We start from the raw sequence: 25,260 nt of genomic DNA, 5'->3' as shown, positions 1-25,260 counted from the left end.
GTGTTCCACATCCTTGGAGCCCTCCACGTAGCAGCTAGATGACCAATTGTCAAATATGTCACAGTGGGGATTCCTTTCATGTATGAATTGTTGCAGAGGTGCCTTCCAGGGGTCAGATTCCATGATTCCCAGTCCAGTAATGAATAAACATAACGCTATTTAATTTCTCTGTAACTCATATCAATCCTCTATAACATAAGAATTATGGATCCTGCCCTATTTACTGTAATGACTGTTTATGAAGCTAGAATTGGCTCATATACATGGGTTTACACAAGTCAGAAACAAGTTGAGAATTACTGAAATGATTATTTAATATTTGTATATCCACTTACATTTGATATACCATTGCAGAATGGGGACATCTTTACCTATTGGCTCATTTTAATTTGACCATAGGCTAGGGATGGGGCCAGTGAATTTATTGGTACAGAGGTGTCCTTGTAAGGAAGCTTTCTCTATCAATGCAGTTAAGGGCCTTCTTTCAATTTATATTCTGGAGCACTGAGAGTTTAAGTGATATCCCAGGGTCTCAGCCAGTATTTTCTAGAGGTTGGCCTTGACCCCAACTCTTCCTGGCCTTTACGCCAGTTCTCTATCCACTACACCATGCTGCCTCGGTTTATAATACCAAGGGTGGGGTATGTGTGTGGAGGGGAAGTGTTGACTCTTTCCCTTTGTTAGATGCCATACTGGGGGAAAAAAAGTCTTTCACTTTTCTAAGGTTTTTATGGGCCATGTTTCCACAGTTCCTCATCTGTCAAGTGAGTTGGAGAAGGAAATGGCAAACCACTCCAGTATCTTTGCCAAAAAAATCCCAAATGAAGAGTCGGACATGACTGAAATGACCCAACAACGAAAGGGCTAAAGAATTGTGAATTATGTTGAAATCGGCTCAAACAATTAAATACCTTTCTTACTCATCTTTTTTTTTTAAAAAAGGATTCCATGAACAAATACGTAACCAATAAGTTATAATATTTTTATTCATGTTAGAATTTCTATCAGTGTTTTAACATTAATATTTAGAGAGTTTGTACATTTCCACTTTCAAGGTTTAAAATGAGAACCACACTAGATCACAAACGGTAACTAAAACAGTTCACAATTGCATGAATATTCACTCTCACTCTCTTAACACTGTTAAAAGTTTTCTTTTCCTCAATGCCTTTCACAATGAAAAGTGTGCACCATACTCATGTCTCAGCAAAGTTCCAAAACATTATGGTTTCATTACATATAAACTCTTTAAAAATATACTTCTGTCAAAAGACTTGATGACTACTATGTACACTACAAAAATAAATTTTCATATAAATAAATTATATGGCATACTTTTATCTTTGTAATTGAAATGACACAAACCCATTTCTGCCAGAATAGGCAGACAATGAGACCCAGTTTGAATATTTTTTTCTTTTAACTCCTTACACTAAAAGCTACAAATGAGTCCTTAATGTAAATGTTATATACTCTGTCCTATTTAACATTAGTAAGCACTCTATACAAATAAAAATTCCATTCAAAAGAAAAACATAGCTGTAATTATGTTTCCAATAGAAATAAAATCCCTGCATTTTTTTTGTTATAAACTGGCATGACAAATACTGTAGGAAAACATTCTTATGATACAAAAATATAAATATCACCAAAGATGAAAAAATTTTAACATCTAAACAAACAAAACACATAATTGCCAGCCACTGAGTTCTCCCTTTGCCAATGTGACTATTGGAGAGAAGGTTCTAGGCTCTGCAGAAAGCAGTAGACGGCACAAACACTCATACACCAAACATGTCAGGGTGTAGAAGGGGCAAGGGAAACACAATGAGGTTACAAAAACAGTGAGAACTCAAAGAAAACACCTAACTCAGGACTCTTGTCTGTTCACTCTTCTCTATCCAGGAAATAAAATAGCAAGCAGAGGTGGGCTGGAAGTGGACAAGGAGAGAGGGCTGTGGCTGACAGATAGGCACCATAACAGTAACAGTGGGAAGCCATCAGGGCCTTGAACACACTAACAAACACATTTGGCAGCTGCAGGTGGCTTCCAACTAGTATCATACAGTTTTGTTACAAAGTTTCTAAAAAAAAATCTGAGGTCACTACAGTGCTAGTAGTAATTGGAGGCCTGATTTTTTTTGTTTTTTTTTTTTTTGGCTATGATTTTCTAGGTAAGATGGCTGGAACAGTAGGCAGTCATGAGATTAACCCTTAGTGTACTCCTACCAGTAGCTTAAGGTACTGCCAGAATGGGGTCAGGACCTTGACCTTGAATTCCCATGCAAATTATCTGTAAACAAGTGACTGGTATTGAAGGAAAGGCAGAGTTGGGTATGAACTGCTTCCGTGACCACAGATTGGTCCCTTGATGGGAGATGAGGGAGTCAAAGGCCCAAATGGAAGAGATACTCTAACCACTGGGAGAATAGATCTCTTGAAAATAATGCCTGGTTTGGAGAGATCCCCCACAAAGAGCCCTGCCCCACCCCCTGAAAAAATGCAGGTTCTGAATATGTCACCTTTCAGCAGGAAGCTATGTATTACACATGACATAGCTTCCTGCTCCTCTGACAACATTACAGCACGAAGAACTGTAAATAGCAGACAGAGAAAAAATTGTACTGCAGGAAATGTTTCTCATCATTAAAAAAATTTTTCCCCCTATTTGCATATTATGCTACAGAATCTTAGAAATCTTTTGAAGCCTAGCAGCTGTGGTGTTTTTCCCCCCTTGATCATGCATTCATATGTAGGAAACTTCCTATGTATTTCTTAAAAAGATACAAATAGATCCAGAGAACAGTTCCAATTAGACCACTGAATTCGGAAGAAGGGTAGGAAGCTGAAGTACGGCTAGGCAAAATCGTTATCACTTCTCAGTTTGGCTTCTTAATGAGAATGGCTAGCTATTTTATCTATATATAATAGAGAACTCAGTCCCCTGAAGGACAGGTTTTACAAGTAGCGTTTCCAAGCCTACTACCCTCCCAACCCTCTCCTTAATCTGGTATTTTGTGTTAGCTGTAATGGGGGACACTGATCCTGTCAGTTAAAGCATGAGGTATACGGTATCAATCCTCCCCATGCTGTTCTCTAGACCCAGCTGTGGTTCACTGTCAGGCACGTTACGTTATTCAATTTCTTAATGTCATTTCAAGGGTCAAAAGAAGTTATCAGTATACAGGGAGGTACGCCATGATCCAATTTCAGTAATCACTATCCATGCGGAGTAACATTTACCTGGCTGCCGAGGGGGGGAAGACAGCCATTGGTCTTAGGAGATAATATGATCTAGAGGGAACATAGCTTCCCCTCTACTATTTAAAGATGTGGCCACTGGTGGGTCCTGCTGTTAAAGCTAGTGCATTTGCCACCAGGGCTTAGCAATAAAGAAATCCTGACTCTTCCAGCATGGTTGGATTAATAAGCCCACTAAGGGTTATAATACAGTAAAAAAAAAAAAAAAAAAGAGAAAACTGCTACAGTACATGAAGAAAACAAACACACACACACACACACACTACACACAGTTTACACACATTGCAAAAACAAAGAGAACTGAACACAACTAACCCTAGAGAAGCCACCAAGACTTTTCTTCATATCTGCTCATTAAAACAAAAATTATCACGCATAGCGTGTTTGAAAGTTAACAGTAACATTTCATACTACCACAGGGTTGTGATATGCAAATTAAAAATATTTTAAACAAATACCTTTACAAAATAATCCTATTACATAAGCAATATTTGCATAGAATTATACAAGTAAATTATACAATATTTAAGCAGCAGCAACATAATGCTGAAATTTAAGAGTAAATTAAGTTTCATTTGTGGCACAGAGGTCAATATACAAAATGAGCAGAGAGCACCCAAAGGGCCATCTCTGCTCTATTAGCAGGAGCTGAGAAACTCCAGATTATGCTAATTACATTGTTCCTTTGTATATTACATATGTGTACACCTTTTAAATATTTATAGAAATATTTCACAAAATAATACAATAGGTTACAGTAACAGTGAACTGTCATCCTGACGCAGCACATCCTTTTCCATAACTCCAAGCAGTTCTCTTCAAGCAGTTCTGGAAAGAGGGGGGTTCCCCATCTTTGGCCTCTTTGCTTCAGCTTTTCTTATCCTTAAAAAGAGAGAAAACAAGGCAAAAAGTGAATAAAATGTAAAGATTTTTAAAAAATGAATCCACAAAGTTAATAATGGAGAGGGGGAAATCCCAATTTGGAAGCCATTCAGTTGGTGTAAGGGGGCAATATGATGTGCTCAACGAAAAGAAAACATGATTTGGAATCGGGAAGCCTGGGTTCCAATGCCCAGTAGCTCTGCTTTTTTTTTGTTTTTACTACCTATGGGATCTCGGGCAAGCCATTTCTCTGCTTTGGGCCTCAGTTTCCTCATCTGTAAGATGAACAGGTTGAGCTAGATCAGGGGTGGGGAACCTGCAGGTTCTCTGCTCCTGGGCTACGTGATCTCTGAGATCCATGTCAACTATAAATCTTATCACCCAAGGTGTCAAAGGAAGATAAAAGGAGAAAGTCTGAGGCACAAGGGGCATTTTGGTGTACTGGCAAAAAATGATCAGAACTGGGATCGAAGCAAGCTGACATTTACACAGTGCTTTAAAGTTTACAAACAGCTTTTAACAAATTATCCCATTCAATTTTCATAACAACACTGAACTTTCCTAGGAACACAATGGATGATGCGAAACCAAAGTTTAGCTTAGGAAATTTTAGTACACTGCCCCCATCTTAGAGAACAGAATAAAGGAATTTCAAAGAAAAATTCCTTTCTGTCTTTTACGCTGAAGTCCATCAGTTGACGCATGAAACTCCCAAACCAAAAATTAAAACCACCCGCAAGTCAACATACCTTAGTTGGAGCTGTCTCCCCTTGCCCTCTCTTCACACTCAACATCTTGCAGCTCTATGACTTCTATTTTAGAGTTTCTCCTCTCACATCTTACATTAAAAGGCACATGGGGGTCCTCAAACACCCCATGGTCAGTTTCATGGGATGGGCAGCTTCCTCCCCAAGGGTTCCGGCCATGCACAGGGGGAGGGTGCACGGCCACTGTCACTGAAGCGGAAGCGGTCACAGTAGTGATAGGTTGGCAATATCCTGGCACAGAAGTGCCCATGGCAGTGAATGCTGGGTTCCGAGGATTATGAAAACGGGCTCCTCGGTGGCCCATTCGGTCTCTATTGCTAGGTCCAGAATGCCCTTCAGTAGAAATTTCAAAAGCGTTCCTTCGCGGCCTGTAAGGGGGTGGTCGCAGTCCTTCCCTGGAGTCCCGCTGTGGCTGCTGGCCCTGGTGCCCAGGTTGATGGGGTCCAGCATCCAAGTGGAGCTGTTGTTGTCTTGGGCTTGACGGATGATGACGTCTTGGCTCTGCCTGAACCACCTGCAGAGGGAGGGCAAGACCTGGTTAAAATAGGTCCAACCCAGAGGATGAATGCATTGCTAACTTAGAGGCCTGTAGCTTACAGCTCTTATTCGTTACCCCTGTATAGCTTCCAACGCACTTAAGGAATCCAGGAAAATCTGGTGATTAAGGCCAGGAACACAAAGTGAAGGCTATAAGCTTCGTTCTTGTGTGAGTTCACAGACTGTGACGCTTGAGAATTTTACTTTGGTCCCATTCCCAAGCTACTCTTGTCTCAAACACTGCTGGCAGGAAAAAGGGCTCTTACCTAGAAATACAGGGCTATGGCTGGAAAGTATTCCTGCTGCCTACCTCCCTCGATCTACTACCCACCCTTTTCAACCTGGGTGGACATGGAGCTCTGCCTCTCGAGTGGATGGCTACCTTCTGGGACTTTTGGCAATAGATCCTTGGGCCCAAGTGTAGGATGTCAACTGGTAGCAGCCTGGTTTCTAAGTCTCCATAAAAAAGACTCAAGTGGTACAGGAGACACATCCATCAAAGAACCATCACCAATTACAAATACGGTTCAACCTGTCCCTAATTTTAGGCCCCCATGAACAAAAACACGTTCTCATTACAGCTCAATAGGCATTATTATGGGGGGGGGCAAGAGAAGGAATGTTTTTTATTTGCTTGGTTTCTCCCTTTTACATGGGAAAGGTTGGTCAGTCCAGCCCGGGGAGTACCCACATTTGAAGAAACTTGCAGGAATCATCGATTTAGAATAGCTTGGAGGCTCAAAGGCTGACATAGTTTGTTGGGAGTTGAGCTCCACGCTTCTTCCAGAGAGCCTGGAGAGCAAGGATAAAGGAAGGAGGAACAGAAACACACAATCTTTATTTTGCTCCTTCCCTCAAAGCTGTTTCCCAGATGGTAGTTTTTAAATTGTTTTCTGTTTTTTGCCTAAATTGCCAAACATGGAGAACAAAATAGCCCATGTATCTGTGCTCAAGGCTTAGTAGTATTAGAGATTCTCTACTCCCGGGGACCCTTATGAACTTTAAAAGCCTTCACATTAAGGGCAAATTAAGGGTTTCAACAGAAAGAGCAAAGAATACTGATGACAAAGTGCATCGTTCTGAAAGTTATGGATGTTACTTCAGAGCTGCAAAATTCCACCACAACACCTTCTCCCTATGCAATTAATTTTGCTATTTAGAAACGTTTCATCGATTTTTTTGTTTTTACATCCCCTTCAATTCCAAAAAACTCCCTTGCCTCTCCCTGAACCAGGAAACCATCTTTTGTAACAAAGAATAAAGAAGGAAAAAAATAACCAAGTCAGCAAAACCAAAACATTCACTGCCCCTGATCCTATACATATAATCTCCCTCCCCCCACTTCATTCACCCCTGTGCATCTTATCGGAATTTTCTATTTATCCTTACCCTTAATGTAAATATGAATTTATTGCTAAAATATATTTGGCTTAGAAGACAATAGAGTGTGGGGAAATGAACACTGGATTTTGGAGTCAGGAAACCCAGGTCTGAGTGCGAGGTCTGCTGCACAGCTGTGGAACTTTGGGGAAACTGGCTTCACTTGTCAAAACCCCCATTTCCTCAACTGTAAAATAGGAAGAATGAGTTTTGCTCTACCTACTTCTTCACAAGGGAAGATGCTTTGAGTGTAAAATGAGATAGTTTTTGTGAAAGCACTTTGTAAACTCCAGTAATATTAGTGGCTAACTTTTATGAAGCGCTTTACAGTTTACAAAGGACTTTCCTCATTGAAAACAAAACAAAAGCCTTGAGAAGAAGGTAGTGGAGGTATTATTATTATCGCCAGTTTTAAAAATGAGGAAGCTGAGGGAGACTTGGGGATGCTGAGTGACTTTTCCAAGGCCTCCCAGGATTAGGTAGCAAAGTCAGGGTTTGAATCCAGGTCCTTCAACTATAAATCCAGAACCTTTTCTAAAAGTTAAGGATACTGTCCTGGCTCTCTTAAGGCCACACATCAAGCAGTACATACAGGACCTTCTCCTTTTTTGCCCCCCAGGCAATTGGGGTTAGGTGACTTGCCTAGGGTCACACAGCCAGTAAGTGTCTGAGGCTGGATTTGAATTCAGGTCTTCCTGACTCCAGGGCTGGTGCTCTATCCACTGCACCACCTAGCTGCTCAACTATGTCTTCTCCATAGTCTAGGAGTCTTTCCACTAGCCAACACTACCACCAACTATACATACACCAAAGGGATACCTGATGTTTTTATTCATGTGTTTCTGTGTGGTTTATGACTTGTATTGATTTTTTAGATGACCTGTGTCCTAGAATTAAAGCTCACAGCAGACATATAAAGTAACTACTGTCTACAATTCTCTTTGTATACTACCCAATATACTGTCATATGTAAAACGTGTATAACAACTGCTTTTTCATATTTTGTTTTGGTGTGAGGGAGTCTGCCTTTCAACCCTTTCCTCCCTCCCCTTACTTAACATTTAGTATATTTTGGGGTACTTACAGTGGATCTGGCAAAGACAGGGTTTTCTGTGGCTTCCACTATTACTTGGTGAGCTGGGGCACATGAACTTTGCTGAGTCTCGTACTGATAAAGCTCTTCACTGATGCCGGACACTGTTGTCTGAGAACTGTACTCTGAGTCAGAGGAATCAGATCCATTGTTTGTGTGTCTTGGGGGCACTGCAAACCTGACAATGCTAGGGGGTGGCTCAGGGGAGGGAGTGGGTAGTCGATTTAACCCATTAGCTGGAGTAACCTAGGAAAGGGATTAAAAATATAGCATAAGACACTTTATCATCCTTCCAGCAGTCACTCAATAAGTGAATAAGTGCTTGCAAAATGACAAGAAAATAGCAAGTGACACTTAAAGACATTTTCTGTCTGAACCACCGTACATAAAAAATGTGTTCAGGTGTCCCTTCCTTCCCCAATGGCCCTTGCTTTGAAACAAGTTTCTACTGTTCCACTACTACGAGAACTATAAGGATTCAAGTCACTTTAATTGAACTTACATTAATTAAGTACCTACTATGTGTCAGGCACTATGTTAGATATTTGGGATTCAAAGGCAAAAAAGAAAACATGTCCTGTCCCAAGTAGCCTACATTCTCCTAGACTACTACTACCACCTCACTACCTCTCTCTCCCCCATCTATGTATGTATGTATGCATCTGTCTGTCTGTCTGTCTGTCTATCTATCCTATCTATGTATCTATCATCTATCGAAGCAGATTGATGAGAAATAAGGCTAGACTGTGAACTCTCTAAATTCAGGTGGGACAAAAAACTTGCGCCTTTACTTCTAAATAGATCTAAAAGGCATGACTTCTACTTTTAACTGTAATTCAGACCAAACCAGTCTATAAGTTTATCTGAACCATATTAGCATATCCTGGTCAGTGAGATTTAAATCGTCAGTGAGGAGGTTTAAAAGCAAACCCACAACATTCTAAGGCATCCTTTGTATGCCACTGAGAACAAAAAAGTCACAATTACAGAAATGCTTTTTTAAAAAGCAAATCACCAACAAATGTAGATAAAGTATCTAAATTAAGAGTGACACCAGGAAAAAATAACATTGTCAGTCAATGAATCGTACACTATGCTAAGTATAATTACTGACCTCAGGATAGGGTCCAAAGAATGACAAAAGTACCGGAAGTAATACCAATCCATTCAGAACACCCAGGATTGTTAAGATTGCCAGAACTGCAAAGAAATACCTAGAAGATAAAAGAGGGAAAGAGAAATGTACAATGACAAATACAGAAAAAATTCCTTCACAACACAGAAAATCTTTTAATATGTTTTTCAATGAAATGGGGAAGCCATACCATTACAAAAAAGCAAGATAAAAATACAGCTCAGATTTAGTGGAAGATTTTTTTTTACCTTAAGAACTTTTGAGGGCTATATTCCACAAACCCAAGTGTTAGTTGGTAACAGGAAGAAAAGAAAAACATTAGTTTGTTAATTTGCTGAAATCTCATGGCATGTAATGTTATTTATGAATGTGTTACACAAACACAGAAATATGGAATGTGAACTGAATGGCTGAACAGATTGAAAGCACAAATACAATGAAAAGGGGCCCCCATTAGTGAAAACCCAGCAGAAGCAAACAAATGAAGTGAAGGGTGTAGAATTTAAACAATTTAGCCCAGGAGGAAAAGAAGCCTCCTTCTCCCAGCAGCTAATCCACTGTGAAATGCTTCTGCATCTTATAGCAGAATCTCTAATTAAATCTCTAGTGTAGCAGGTAAGGCTTTCCCTTGCCGTTCATTAGTCACAACTTTCTGCCTAGAATTCTGTGAGTTCCAGTTTTACCAAATAGCTCAAACTGCAACCTTTTTAGAACACAGGAACCAGCTTTCTGCAAAGAAAATGCTGCCCATTCTATGGTGAGCTCTAGCATTGTACTGAATCAGAGCACTCCACAATAGCAGAGCTGCATTGCAGGCTAATCTTTTGTTGAACAATTTAGCATCTCTGAATACTCTTGTTTTGCATCAGCCAATTCAAACATAAAGGCTGAAGCATTATGGAAGAAGAGGAGAGTGCACAAGTGGCTGTCCTTTCCCACCATTGAGGGCTAAGGTCTGGGATCCTTCATGAATACCAAGGTAAACCTGTCAGTAAAAGGAAAGTCTCATGAGCTGGTATTCGGCACAGCTGGAGAGTTCAGACTAAACTCGAGGGTGCATTTTTGTAACTAATGATTTCTAGGGCTCAGAATAGGGCAATTTTGATGGAAGTGGGCTGGAGGGGGACGGGGTTAGGGTGTCATGGAGAAGAAGGGGGCAAGATATTTATCTGTTAATGGCTCTCCTGATCATAAAACTGAACAGGCTCTGAGCTTTACCATGTCTATATATGTTTTCATGTTAGATTAAAAAAAATAAAGAGTTCCTATAAAAATGCAAATACCTCAGTAGTGTAAACACTTGGAATGTTTAAGCTACATTAGTAAAAAGGAACGAATCAATGTCTTCCACTAATGTAAACTGCTAGAACTTTAGACTGGGACATATATCAACAACAGGCATTAGAACATTTGCATCTCATCTGTCTAAGAGAAGAATAAACAGGCTGATTATATTTCTGACTGCTTAGTGTATACAACGTCTGTGCATTTATTCAACTTCAGTGAGGACTTTATCAGGCTAATCCATCCATTTCTGGAAGCCTGGAGTTCCCCTGAGTCCCTGAAACAGGAACCCTGATATCTCTGGAAGGGAGTGGTCTGTCAAGCACTGGATCAGAGATCTGGAATTCTTACCTCCAAGATTCTGTTCCTTTACTATACTGTGTGAGAAGAGGTAAAATCACTATTTAACCTCTTGGTGCCCTTCCCCCACCAAAGCAGAATGATTAGTGCTAGACTCCTTTTGAGACCATTTAAGGCTCCCCGGAGAGAAAGTAGATATAATCTAGAAATTGTTAAATATTTGTTTTATATATGGCTATTCAGACCTGAAAATGAGAAACAAAAATTCTACAAAATAAGAGGTCAAAGGAGTAATGAAAGCCAAATTGAGACCATGGAACTTCTGAATGTCAAATTTCTATTAGAAAGTGGCAAGTTGATCACTGAATAGATTGTCAACAAATGAGATTATAAGGAATACCACAATCCATTATCATACAATTAAACCCAATAATAAAAATACACAGGGCAAGGAGATTCCACTTCAGGTAGAAACCTCATGAGGTTATGAGATGCCCCAATATTTTACTTAAAAAACAATCTACTCAAATGGTTTAGGGCACCATTTCCCTAAACCCTCAAAAAAGAAGTGGGGCCAAAATTTCAGATAAAACTCCCTAGTTTTTCTCTAAAATGACCATCAACAAGAACAAAAAAAAAAAACCATTGAAGGCCTATTTAGATCATCCCTCCAAGCTTAAGGCTGTCTGAACAGCCCATTAAAAAAAATTTGTTGTGGATTTGGTCCTGCTCTACCACAATCTCAATTCTAGGATATTCTCTAATTATTCATTAATTAGTTTAGGTCTAATGCCTCCACAAAGAATCAGTGTTGCTTCTAAGATAAGCCATTTTGCAGAAATGCCCATGTTGTTTAGAGACTAGGAAAAAATCCATTTCACTCCACCTCCAAATTATTTTCAAAAGGTCACACAGTCTTAATTAAATTCACCAGAAACAGCTTGCCTTTAGTTCTGAGAAGAAGAGTCTTAAGACTTGGCTTTCCAAATTTTATATCAAGTTCTATGTTAATGCTTCTCAACTCTCAACAGGATTTAGATGTGTACTCGATCTGGGCAAAACCATCTTAGATATGTAAGGAAAAGAGGGTGACGATTTCAGATATTTGCAGATATGTGGTGTTTTGGAGACCATCAAATGACAATCAAATTCAGAGTCTCTGAGGTATACTGCCATCTCTTTCTTTTCCTACAATCTTTATTCCTCCTAGACAGTGATTTCTGTTCCCCCCAGCGTGTAGCACTCCCAGGGTAAAAGCTTCTTCCACCTATGCTAATGGGTTGACTCATCTATAATGTATAAAGGGTCTTAGGGAATTGCCTGGTTCACTGGCATGTTAAGTGATTTGCCCACAGACCAAAAACTAGTTGTCTCATTGCTTCTATTTGAATCCTCTGTGTCTAGGACATAGGTGGTGCTTATGAAGTACCTGCTGACCGATGCGTAAGTTGTAGGGCTGAAACTCAGGTTTTCTTGACCCTGAGGTTGGTCCTTTATCCACCACACTACCCTACCTATCATTTCTTGCCTAATATGAAACATATATGTAAATGCATATAACTGATCGTTTCCACTAATGGTCACACTTGTTAAGTCTAAGCACCAAGCTGTGGGTTCTTTTGATAATACTTTATGGTAACTAAGTTTGACTGATAGCAGTGGCGACATTGAGACCCATTCTATTTGAACAACACACATTTATATAGGCCTCCTGGCTATCCGAAGAAGCTTATATACATTCCCTTTCATTTGACCTTCTAAATGTTCTGTGAATTCCACAAGATGTGATTCTAAAATCTATGTATTTCTCAAAGTAGAAAGGAAGCACTGCGCTAGCAAAGAAATTTTTGATACGACATAATTAGGATAAAATGAGTAAATAATATAACTGTTATAGAAATTTGTAATTTGTAAGAGCCTGTTCAAATAAGCGTGTACATGCACATGAATACACCAACACACCCCCTACTGATGTGCATCCAAATGCTTACCTGACAATGAAATCAAACTCAGATCCTGCGAGCATCAGCACCCCTAGCAGAGTGGACACTGCCCCATCTAGAACTGGGGCAAACATATGTTCCAACGCAAGCACAGCCCTTCGATTCTTATCTCCAATGGCAGTCAGGAAGGCCTGTAAAATGATAAAAAGAAAAAACCAAAAAACCCTAAACATTAAACTGCCAAGTTTAACACAGAAAAACTCTCAACTTCATCCTACAGGGTTCAAAGTTTTGCCCCTGTAATTTGCTTCTCCAGAATGGTTCAGCTCTCTAAAGTAGCTTCATTAGACCCTAGGCCTAAAGCAAAAGGTCCTGATGCTGGAGATAGTACACACTGATATCAATGGGAATTTTTGGTGAAAATGGACCATAAATTAAGTGCATTTACCACGACATGAGAAACAAAAACATTAAAAACCCAATAAAATTAAAACCCCAAAGAAAACAACAGCCAAGAAACTTTGTTTCCTCTTTGAAACATTCCATTGACTTTGAAATATATCAGGTATGAAAAATACAGTATTTTGGTTAATTCTCCCAGCTGGCATCATGGTAGAGATCCTTGCTGAGAACTGTAGAAAGGTAAAATGATTTTTTTACCCTGTCAAATCTAATGCATGTGTAATACTGACATTCCCAAGTTGCTATATAAACACAATTAGGGCTTTGCACATTTGTAAATTAAGATCTTCGTATACAAAAATGTGGTTATACTTCTATGTCTGTATTTACCTCTCCTGTACCCAGCACTCTCTTGGCATTAAATGGAAACTTTATGTAGGTTCATGTGTGGGAGTGCTGGTGTGAGAGCACAGTTTAGGAACATTTTAAAACTAATTTCTTCTTTCTCCCCCCACTACTCCCTCTCCCAATGAAAAAGCACTAAACTAGCCAGAATAGTTGGTTAAGAAACACTTCCTCCCTGTTTGTGAGTTATTGTCCAGAGGAGCCAGAAAATAAGAGGGGGTCAAAAACTTGGTATACTTTTTTTTAAGATGTTGCTAGCCCTTGGTATAGAGATTTTAAAAATACGTCTCTCTCTCTCTCTCTCTCTCTCTCTCCGTCTCTCTCTCTCTCTCTCTCTCTCTCCGTCTCTCTCTCTCTCTCTCTCTCTCTCTCTCACACACACACACACACACACACACACACACAAAACACAATTAGAAACTGAATAACTATCAACCAAAAGGGGTAAAGTTATATGCTATTTCCCCAACTTTTAACAAGGCAGAACCTTGAATGAAGAAATAAGCAAATAAAGCAGTTCTGTTTTGTATCTCCATCTAGGCCTGAATCAAGTCTCACTACCCTTGGCCCTGTTTTCATGCCTTCTTTTTTGTCGTCCGAGGATCTTTTAAAAAAAAAAACAGTTAAAATCAATCTGTATACAATTATGTTTCTGCTGACTATATGGCATCACCTCATATGGATCTTTCCATCTTTCTTCATATGTTTCGTGTTTTTATGGTGCTGCGTGGATATGCCATATTTTATTCAGTTTGTTCTCCAATTAGTGGACATATAGTATGTTATTTCCATTTTGGGGCTATTGTAAATATTTTTGGTACAGATGGATCTTACTTTCAGAGAAGAAATGATGTGTCTGGGATGAAATACTAGCAATGAATTCACTGGCTCAAAAAAAGGGTAAGTTTTTTGTGATGACAGACAGCAGCCGTTTTCAAACTTTTTCGGTGCCGTTACACTCTTAAAAATCGAGGAACCTTAGTTCTTCAAATTGGTATCCTTAGTCTTATTCCTACTTAACAGCTAAGCAAATAAATCCAGAAGCAGTTACTTACACACTTTTTGTCATAAAGGGTGTTATTTCTAAGCTGAATCTAGTTTTAGTTATAATACAGTGGTTGGGGATGTTACTAATCTAGTTTTCTTGGCATACAAGTTCCAAGGTTCCATGTCACATCTGTACTCTGAAGATTACTTAGGGCACAAGGATCTTTAAGGAACATCAAACTTATCTTTTCCATTTATGGACTAGATCCCATTAAATCACAGCAGACTGGGGGCTGCTTAACATTTTCTTAAAGTCTTTAATGGAAGAAGAGTTGGAAACTTTTGGAAACTGTCTTCCGCTATCTCTCCAGGCTGCTTTCAATGCGCTAACACAAGCAGGACATGAAAGTGTATTTAAAGAATATCTCTGATACAATGGGGGCACTGTTGATTTTTAGAAACTAAACTATAAACAGTAAAGGGGTCACTGGTGACTGCGTAAAGCTAGCTCACAAGTGCATCATGAAACTCTTTAAATGAAAGTAATTAAATCTTGTATCAACACTGCAGGCATTCCCTACTTTGTTTATACAACACTCATTTGGTCATTTATGTTCATACTATATAGCGAATGCATGAACCAGCAGCACCACTCGAGTTTAAGGTCTAAGTATTTCCATTGTAAAATCTCTTCTTGGAGGCTTTTGTTTTCAATTCCAGCTCAGAAAAAGAGGTTTTAATTTGCGTTGGGTTGCAAATGGACTTGCAGATTCTTAACTGGTTTTCACCAAAATGTTCACCAAAATATTATGAGTTTTCTAAGTTGGAGGCCAATAAGTCCAGGTCCTATTTGTAGTTGTTTCTTCCTTTGTTTTTTGAACTTGTCACACACCTCCCCTCCCAAGAGAAACCCCTCTCACACATTGTTCTACTTAGTGAAATAACACTTACACTTTGTTTTGAAAGCTCCACTAAAAGAACTGTAGTAATGGGGGGGGGCGGGAACTACAGGGTTTCTTCTAAAACATAAAACTTGTGACCACTGAGTGATGGAATGTGTTTACTAGTACAAATCTTTCCATTTGTCCCTTTCTTACAGCCACATCTCTTTCTCCTCCTCTGAAGCTCTGCCCCCTTCAAAAGTAAGGTTGGTCTAGGAAGGCTAGGAGGAGATGAGAAGCAGGCCTACAATCACTGAGATTAATTCCAAAGGAGGCCATTGCACTCTTAGATTTACATCATCACAGATCTTGGAGGGCAGTTCCGGTGAATTATCAAAACTAAAAAAATTAAACAAAAGTGAGAGTATTTTGCAGTGAAAGAGCCATGAAACAAGTAAAGCATGTGCATAAAAATATATATGCCACGTGGTTGCACCTGAAGAGAATTAGCTATGCAAAATGTAAAGAAAATGCTGCAAGTTTGACAGAAGTAAATAAAATAAGGAAACATTAACCACTAAATACGGTTATGTGACCCTTCACAACTTTAGGCCAGATCCTAGGTTTTCCCAGTAGTAAAAGCAGTTAATGTAGCTCCAAACATTACTTCTTTAATCATTTGCACACTCACTCATTAATTTATTCTTTTAACATGTTTATTTAGAGCCTTCTTTTCCCTCTTATATGAAGGAATGCCTTCTGAGCTTGAGCTTCCTTCAGGGATGTTAACAGTTGCACTACTCCTCAAGAGATGAAAAAGAAAAGGAAAAAAAATCACCCCGAACTACAATATTGGCTCCTTATCTCTAAGTCTGAATGAATTTCTGGATTGGTGAGGGAAAAGGTTTGGGTAGAAAAAGGAGTATGTGTAAGTCTGGGATATGGTTCTTGGCTTGTCTATCCAGGGATCATTACCCTGGTGATTTTACCAAGTGCCTACTGGGACCATATGTGACTACATCAGCCTTGTTATAAGCACAATGCCTTGGAACGGTCTTCTTCTTCTTCTTTTTTTTTTTTTTGCTAAACAACTCAAACCACCATTTTATCCTATCTCTTCCTTGACTCTCTAGCACCTAGGACAGTGGCTTTCACATAGTGGTAGGTGCTTGACAAATGCTTGGTTAAATTGAATTCTTGATTTTTTTGGCATGTACATGCTGTTTCTCCTACTGAATCTAAGCTTCTTGAGGGAAGAGACTGTTTCATTTTTGTCTTTTGTGTTCCCAGCCTCCAGAACCCAGTCAGGCATAGGGGAGACTTTTAAGAAATTCGTGTTCATTGATTACTCATAAAAAAAATACACACACACACACACAATGAAAACTACATACACTTATTCTAAGAAATAGGTCGGTAAGTTCAATGCTTATAGTGATGCTATAAAACACTAGGCATGAGATAGGTGTCCAGTGTAAAACAGTACTCCTTTATGTCTATTTAAATACATCTCGCGAAATTTTTTTAACCAGTAGGCCAAAAGTGTAGTTCATGTTGTTGCCAATTCCTATTTATTTTCACCGTTTCTACCTCTGTCTTCTTCCTCAAAGGGAAGAAAGACTTGTTACTATTCAGTTTTGTAGCATGACTACAGGACATTTTCTCTCACGCTGAAAGATATTTTTTAGCCTTTTTTTAGAGACGAAGAGCTAGAGCTAAAGACAAAAAGCTTCTGTTGGTAGGAATGATGGCACCAATCCAATAAGACCGATAGCCAACTACAATAATATGGCACTCGAAGGTTTGTGAAGTGCTTTACAGATATTGTCTCATTCGAGCTTCACAACAATCCTGGGAGGCAGATGATGCTATTATCCCCATTTTTCAGAAACTCTCGAGGCAGAAAGAGGTTTAGTGACTTGCCCAGGGTCTCACAGATTGTAAACATCTGAGGTCACACTTGAACTCAGGTCTTTCTGACTCCTGGTCCAGCATTTTATCCACCGTCCCATCCATCTTAGGATAATGATAGCAACAACAACTAGCATTGACGTAGCATTTTAAAGTTTGCAAAGATGTCCTTTCATTTGACCCTCGCAACCCTGTGAAGTGGGTGCTGTTATGATCTGCACTTTATAGATAAGGAAACTGAGGCTGGAAAGAGACGATGTGAATTGCCCACTGTTAGCAAATGTCTGAATTGGGATTTTAAAAATCAGCCTTCCAAGTCCAGCCCTCTTGGCCGCTGTGCTGCCATTACTGCTTAACAAACAGACCCAGTCTGTTCATTTTACTTACCAAGGCAACATGGACAGTAAATTCCACCCCGATGCCGACAGAGGCAATCAAGATAACCACGGGGACAGCACTCAGCTTGATTCCAATCAGGCCCATCATGCCAAAAAGCTCCACTGTCATTAGCGCCAGGACCATCACCTTTAAGAAAGCATAGATGGTTAACGGTGTAGCATACTATGTTTAAACACACTGCTCTTTTACTGTGAAAGGCAACAGATCATGGTGGGGATAATATGATCTTAATGGAGCTCAAGATAAAAAAAATGGAAAAAGAACTAGGTCAGAAAGACTGGGGTTCAAATCCCTGCCCCAAAACTACTTTAGGCAGGTAGCTTAATTTCTTTGGGTCACATTTCTCATTTTTTTTAAAAATGAGGGTGTTGTTCTAGATCCAGCTATGACTCTATGAGTTTCTGTGCTCTAACTGAACCAAAGGAACAGATTTCCTCTAAATTCGGTCAACAAATTTTGAATTCCTGCTTCTGAAAGATATCTCATGCTTCTCAATGATACGGGCAAATACTGACTTCTTAATATTTGCAAGGGGATTGGAGGATGTGCAAGTATTTGGTGTTCTAGCCAATTTTTTTTTTAGATTTCTCCAACCTACACAACCAGAAGCCTTCAATCGAAATTCTCCTACCACAAGTAACTTGTCAGATTGAACACCAGTTCCCTATCAATTAGACTTAATAATTAAATAGTAATACATAATTCTGCCTTGATCCTATCTGTTAGAAAACTGGAACTTTACAAGTTTGGGGAAGGGTTTTTTTGGGGGGTAATGAAGGGTCTTTACTCAGTTTCTAATAGCAAGAGGATGGGAAAGGAAACAAAACACTCTGAAGTAAAAGTGATTTTATTTTTGATTTGGGAAGTCTATGGACTAAGTGAAGATGACTTGGGAGTAAGTTTAAAAGCTGGAAGAAAGTGGATGCTATAATCAGTTGATGAGTATCGGGTTACAGAGGGCCTCTTGATTTTGAAAAAACTCGGAGAGACTAGAAGTATACAAAGCAAACAGTTAAATCTAAGGAAAACCTTTCACTTTTTGCTTCTATCTTCTTTGAAAAAAAATCTATAGGGAAATATGGGGCAAAACTTCCCAGTGGATTAGAATTAGGAGTTTCTTGGGCAAGTGTAAGGGGATAGGGGACAAAATCTATTTTTTTTACAAGTGGAAGAGATGAAGGACATTTTCTTCTTTTTTCTATGGATGGACGGGGGGGTAGCAGAGGAGGGGAGGGAGGGTTAGTACAATCAAAGTTTTTTATAAGCTAATGAAAGATGGACAATATAAATTGTTTGATTAAGAACTATGAAAACTATTCTAGACTAAACATTTACCTTTTCCCATACCTGTTGTATAGACTTATGGTAGTGGAAACCAGTAACTGTTGTATGTTTCTCTATTTTGGGTACTTTATAAACTCTTCAACAGTCATGAAATTTAAACATGGACATGCCATTATTCAGTTACACATTAAAGTTTACTTCACATCCTGAAGTATACTTTGCAGAATGGAAGAATTAATAGGTTATATAATTTATATTATTTTACCATTCCTTTTGTTTAGAGGCAAAAATAAAACATCTTTTCTTTCCACATACTGATATCCTAGCTAGTCTAATTCTCCTCTAAAAGGTAGAAATAGCAAATACAGAATTGTGTTTATTGAAACATGGAAAATTATTTTGTGAGAGCAAATTTTTAGATTAAAAACCAGAATTTTAAACTTACATTTTTGTGTTTTTTAAATAAATGTTCATGGTTAGTACTGTGTGCTCTCCTATCTTTATAAGGATATTTTAAAGTCATATTAGTAGGTCCATAAGATGAAAGCTCTTAAAGCTGTACCTTTACCATGAACCTTACTGCCTCAAGTAGAATAAATATATCACGGATGATGCAATGTGCACACTCCACCAGAGGCCCAGACATAAACAAAACCTTTCCGACTGCAGCAAGAGCTATGCTGAAAGGAATTTGACTTCAACAAAGACCCTTATAATAAACTTACAATGATCCCTGCCGTCCAGGGGTTCAGAAGGAAGACTGCGCACACCAGAAACGTGCAGGCCAAGACCACACTAATGGACAAGAGAAGCCAGTGCCGAAGGCCGATGTACTGCTCCCAGAAAAGAAATGGGTATCCATTTGGGTAGCTGGAGACTCCCAGGCTCGTGTAATTATTGCAAATTGTTCTCACTTTCTCAATAGCTTCTACAAAGTCTGAAGTGTCACGTAACCCATTGAGGTAGAAAGGAAACTGAGCATATTCGATAGGCTCTGCTGGGGGGACTAGAGAGAAAGACATAGTAACAGGTAAAGGAATGGTCACTGGTGAGAGGAGTGATTTTTGAAATATTTAAGCAAAAATAAATACGGTACGATTGAGCTTGAAAAATGTGACAAATTCACATTTTTGGCATGTGATTTACAAGAGGGGAAAGCATTATAGATAATTTTGTGCCAAAAAAATCTCTATAATGGTAAAAAAAATTGTATTTTATAGAAAACAGGATCCACAAATTCATTTGGACACTATTACTGAGGAAGACTAAATTACACCGATGTCCAAACCTCAGAATTTTATTTTTCAGGAATGAACATTCTTTGTAAAAGTTCCAAACAATCTGTGAATTGATTATGAGGCAAAATGTTTGCTAAATCATCACTTGGGTGAAAATATTCAGTTCAAACCTAGTTCCATTCAATCATTTCCTAGAACTATATAACATTAAAATGATGCCCCACTGAAAAAATGTGGGACTTTAGCTTTTAGTTATCTAAGAAACTTACATCTTCCATGCTTCTTTTTTAATGTAATGCTAAGTCTATGGCAACAGAAAAAAAAATCCTTGCACAATAAGCATTTAGTTTCTGCCGTTGTGTGTTCCAGACCCTTCAGGGTCATTCAGTTGACTTGCTAAACATGATCTGCCCTATTATAATCTCAACTATAAATTTTCATTAAGACAAGACTTGGCTGACTGCCACAAGGCTGTATGGTTCTGATACAGTCAAACACAACTGGCTTGCTATCCAATCACATTTGCAAGAGAACCAATCTCCCTGTCTCCCACTCTTTGCTCCTCCAATCCAGCAACCAGAGTATAGGTCTCTCAGTAACTTCAGGGTAAATGTGAACTACACCATATAGGATCACCTTTAAAATCGGGGTTTTTGAGGTTATTATAAAAGAAAATTTTTGTATAAACAAACCTCTTTGTATTGGTATAAACAACTCTGACAAAACACAGGTTTTTGGTGGCTTATGGAAATGACCTAACTTGGCAAATTGGCAACAATTCTTCCATACCAAAGTTGACAAGGTTAGAGTAAGCGTGTAATTTCCAATGACAAAATTTTGCAGAGGCAGAATATCATTCAATCTGTAGGCTGCTTTTATTTTGTGCAATGAACAAGGAGCACTGAAGAGAAAAGACAAATGCAAGTTTCGGAGTTCAAACTAAAGTAAGATTATATACTCTAATTTCTCAAAGTGATAGAACCTGGCCTCAGCACAATTCTAGGTTCCATTATACATCTGCATTTGTCTCCCAAGCTTTAAAGTAAGAGAAACATATTGTTCTGTTTACAACTCTGAGACCTGTACAGTTTCAACTGATCCAGAAAGTCACTGGGCCTGGAAGAAAAGGCTAAATACCTATATAAACTTTAAGACAATTAAATAAAGTGTTACTCACTTCTCAGCCTGGTGTCTGGCATGTAGTCTGCTTTGTCATGGACCCATTCAGGACGGTGAGGTCGAATGTTGGCCTGAGAGGCAGCATATGCAACCGGGTCATTACTGACCCAAGCCGTCAGGTAGATATAGAAAGCATTTGGGTTAATGATGCCATCTGCATCCACCAGACGCTGTTTGGTCAACTGCAAAATGGGAGAAACAGAAGCCTTTCAGAATTGGGTTTGGCTTTCAAAGTCTTAATGGTAAAAAAAAAAAGGATAAATATGTTCATTCCTAGAGAGAATAGAACCAAGATTTACACCAGCATTCACAACCAAGCATAGAATGCCCACTGTTTAAAAGTGCAGAAAATTTTGCTGGAACACATTTGATTTCTTTCTTTCTTTTTTTAAAAAGTATATCATAATATGTAAAGATTGTTTACAACACACATATAACTCTGCAGATGGTTCTAGAATAAACTGAACCAATTAAACCTGAATGCTAAAAGACTGTCTGCAGCCAAGGGGAAAAATGACCAAGCTGGAAAAACATATTTAAAGGAGGAAAAAAAAACCTGGCAAGAATCCCTATACACGTCTGTGTGCAGTTAACCTCTGTTGTTAACACTGAAGGAAATGCCACCCAGTAAATGGAGGAGAGCTATAAAAATAAAACAACATCTGTATAAATTTTGCTAACACTTGCCTCCTATGACCTGTGTATTCAGAAAATGCCCAACGCCAAGAAAGTAGAAGAGCGCTGCAGTAATCTGTTGACTGTGGGTAAGCTTATTTCTGGGAGACTAGATATTCCAGATTTAACTTATAGAAGGCTGAACATTCTCCAACCAAAGTCTGACTTATGGACTTCCCTTAGATGAAAATCATTTTGGGTTTTTGGTTTGTTTGTTTTATCTTAAATTCTGGCCTGACTCCAGCTCTAGGTCCTTTTAATGAAATGAAAAACAAAAGTGACAACAGTTAAAAGAGAAAGAGTGAGAGAAAAGAGAGACAAAGAAAAGGGGAGAGAGAGAGAGAGAGAGAGCGAGCCAGGGGGAACTAGAATCCAAGGATCTGGATTCAATTAATCCCCAGGATATGCAACAACTGTATGTCTTCAATCTGTCTTTAAGATTGTGCACTCCAGCTCCCAGCCTCTATGGATGCAGTACACTTTTCTCTCTCCTAGGCACAGGAAATTATATCAGGAGGTTTGGTCCAATGACATTGGTTCCATGGCGTACCTGGTACATAAAACCAAACCTTGCTACTAGAACATCTCCCTATAATACAGCCCTCCCTTTAAATCCCTTATCCAGATATCTCTGCTCAAAGTCTTGTCAAGCCTGACAGCACGCTGCCAGTCACCATAAAGCACTATGTTCCACATGCCATAATAACTTCGCATAATATACACAGTCAGTTACCTTTAATATAAGCAAAAAAAGGGGAAAAAAGAAAAAAAGAGACAATAAACAGAGATCATCAGCATTGCTACTTTCTGCCTGAAGGCAAAGAAAGCAAGTTAAATACATAGGAAGGAAGAGCAGTCTATAAGGCCTCATGGAAATCTTATAAAGGTACTTTTCTTTGAAATGAAAAGAGATCTCAGATAAAGTTACACACCTCAACAAACAGAAAATTGTGTTCTATGATCCAAGTGTCAGGAAAATAAGCTGCCTTTGCAGTGGGATAACAGTTACCACATAAAAGGGACTCATAGCACTTTGCGGTGGACAGCTTGCCCACTCACATTCTGCCTTTCCTTGCGATTCATTCATGATTCAACTTATCTTCACTCTTTGGGCCAGAGTGACACAAAGGGGCCAAATAATGAAAATGCTCATTCCTTCAAGTCCTCAACTAAACACTTTTTAATTTCTCTCCCCTCCCCCCCTTTCCTTCAGATTCTCTTTCAAATCAACCTACTTTTCAGATTTAGATCGCAAGAAAAATAAAAGAAAGCATCACAACACACAAGGACCAGAAGTCAACCACCATTTATATTCACTTAGTGCCTTTGACTTTTCAAAGGGCCCCTGTATATTATCCTTACGATGACCTTGAGAGATAGGGCAAATGTTACTATTCCCATTTGACAGAGGAAGATAGGATAGGGAATGGATTGTGATTTCAGAGGTACAGAAAACTCCCTCCACCTTCAATTCCTAAGGCCTGTGGTTCATTCCCCTGGATCACAGTATGTCATTCCTGGATGCTAGTTTATCTCTCTTCACATGGAAAAGGGACTGACTCATTCTTTTTGGCCCCTCATATTCCAGGTCTGCCTTTCCTTGGGATTCATTCATGATAGAGTGACTTATCTTCACTCCTTGGGCCAGATTGACACAAAGGGGTGAAATAATAAAAATGACTGGCAAGACTAGAAGCGACGGATAAAAGTTGCGAAGAAGCAAATTAGACTTGGTGTGAGGAAAATTTTCCCAACAATTAGAACTAACTGCAGTGGGCTGCCTTGAGAGACAGCAGGTTTCTCAACACTAGAGTTCTTCAAGTAGAGGCTGTTTGATATACTGTAGGGGGGATTCCCGTTCAGTTATAGGTTGGACTAGAAGCCCCTGACAGATCTGCAGTGTGACAATGACAAGTTTTTCAATTTCTTTACTGACCCCCCAAAGACTCTTAAAATACACACAACTATCCTTCCTAGGGCATTTCACTCAATGTACATAACATCCCAGATTTAGAGCTGGAAGAGAATTTAGGAGCCTGTGAGTCTAATCCCCTCATTTCTAGACAGTGAAAATGAAAATGAAGTCCAGAGAGATTAAATGATCTCTCCAAACTCAAATGGGTGGTTAAGTGACTGAAGCAGGATTTGAATCCAGGTGTTTTGATCCAAACTGATCTCTCCTTCCATTGCACCACAAGAACCTACCTGGCTGATGTCAATGGGCTTATCTCGGCTGCCAGTTTGCACCAGGAGTTTGTACGCCAGCACCCCATCATCTGAACCATTTTTATAATTATTCTGCATGATCTTGCCACTTTCCCAATCACTGTCAAATGCATCCTGTAGTCCTAGAGAAAGAAGGTAGACAAGCATGGCATCTTAAAATTCTAACCAAAACGAAACTAGCATTTGTTTCAAAAAATAAAAAAAAAATACTGAATACTTTACAAAAATACTGAATGTTCATTCTAACTTCTACTTGATGCCATTCATAAGGATATCATTTTTGTGAATGAATTAGAATTCATCTGAATATAATTGAGTACATTTGAGTTTGAAAGCCACAAACACCTTGGGAGGAACAAAAAAATATCACTTGTTAACATCTGTTTAAGTTTAGCACTTTATTTTAATTGTACACCAAATAAGCACATACATGTGCACATGTGTCTGTACACATGTGTGCCCACACATGCGCACACACACATTTTCCTCTTCTTCCTCCTTTCAGCTCTCACCTTAACCTGTTCCCAGCTCCCTACCGCACAAAAAATTGGCAGACCACATTGACTGAAGGAAAAAGCACCCCCAAAAGAAGAGATGCACCATGCACATTAACTCTCTTAGCTACTGTCAGGTGCTGAGCTACAGGTTCTTTCATATAACCAGAAATTCCACCGAAAGGGGAGAAAAAAACAGACTCAAGCTTCCAACTTCAAACAGCAACTCAGCCGCTTCTTGAGCACAGCGTGAGTGAACACGATTTTGTCAATTTGTTCCATCTGTTCGACTTGTGTAGCTAATATAAGCTGCGGGATCTACTGCCAGCATATGTAAAGATCACAGCCAACACCTATTCACTCTCAACTGTTATTTTCCTCTTTGCCACCCTTAAAAGGGTTGCGTATGTGTGTGCGTGTATGTGTGTGTGTGTTTGTGTGTACTTGCGTGCTCGGGCGCATGACAACAGGCATGTGTATCTGTGTGTATGTAGGAAGGGGAGGGAAGGAATAGGGGTGTGGGTGGAGGGGAAATACCTCACAGCTCAAAATTTGGATCAGATTTAGAACAGGAAGCCACAGCCCCATCAATACAAG

The 25,260-nt window shown here is 39.1% G+C and overlaps 1 protein-coding gene across 1 annotated transcript in view; it reads right to left on the bottom strand.

Moving 5' to 3' along the window:
• Positions 1-4,063: 4,063 nt before the first annotated feature.
• The window catches only part of PTCH1 (patched 1), a 76,650-nt gene continuing 55,453 nt past the window's right edge, over positions 4,064-25,260 (bottom strand). The window contains exons 16-24 of the mRNA XM_036742272.1: positions 24,149-24,291; positions 21,267-21,450; positions 19,577-19,857; positions 17,556-17,693; positions 12,631-12,773; positions 9,035-9,134; positions 7,912-8,166; positions 4,893-5,424; positions 4,064-4,143 (exon numbers count right to left, since the gene is read on the bottom strand). Of these exons, the coding sequence (XP_036598167.1) occupies positions 4,894-5,424; positions 7,912-8,166; positions 9,035-9,134; positions 12,631-12,773; positions 17,556-17,693; positions 19,577-19,857; positions 21,267-21,450; positions 24,149-24,291 (1,775 nt within the window). The 3' untranslated portion in view covers positions 4,064-4,143; position 4,893. The remainder of the gene's footprint in view (positions 4,144-4,892; positions 5,425-7,911; positions 8,167-9,034; positions 9,135-12,630; positions 12,774-17,555; positions 17,694-19,576; positions 19,858-21,266; positions 21,451-24,148; positions 24,292-25,260) is intronic.

This window comes from Trichosurus vulpecula, chromosome 1, assembly GCF_011100635.1.
Source record: "Trichosurus vulpecula isolate mTriVul1 chromosome 1, mTriVul1.pri, whole genome shotgun sequence".
NCBI classification, from domain to species: domain Eukaryota; kingdom Metazoa; phylum Chordata; class Mammalia; order Diprotodontia; family Phalangeridae; genus Trichosurus; species Trichosurus vulpecula.
This window is presented reverse-complemented; position numbering and strand designations above follow the sequence as displayed.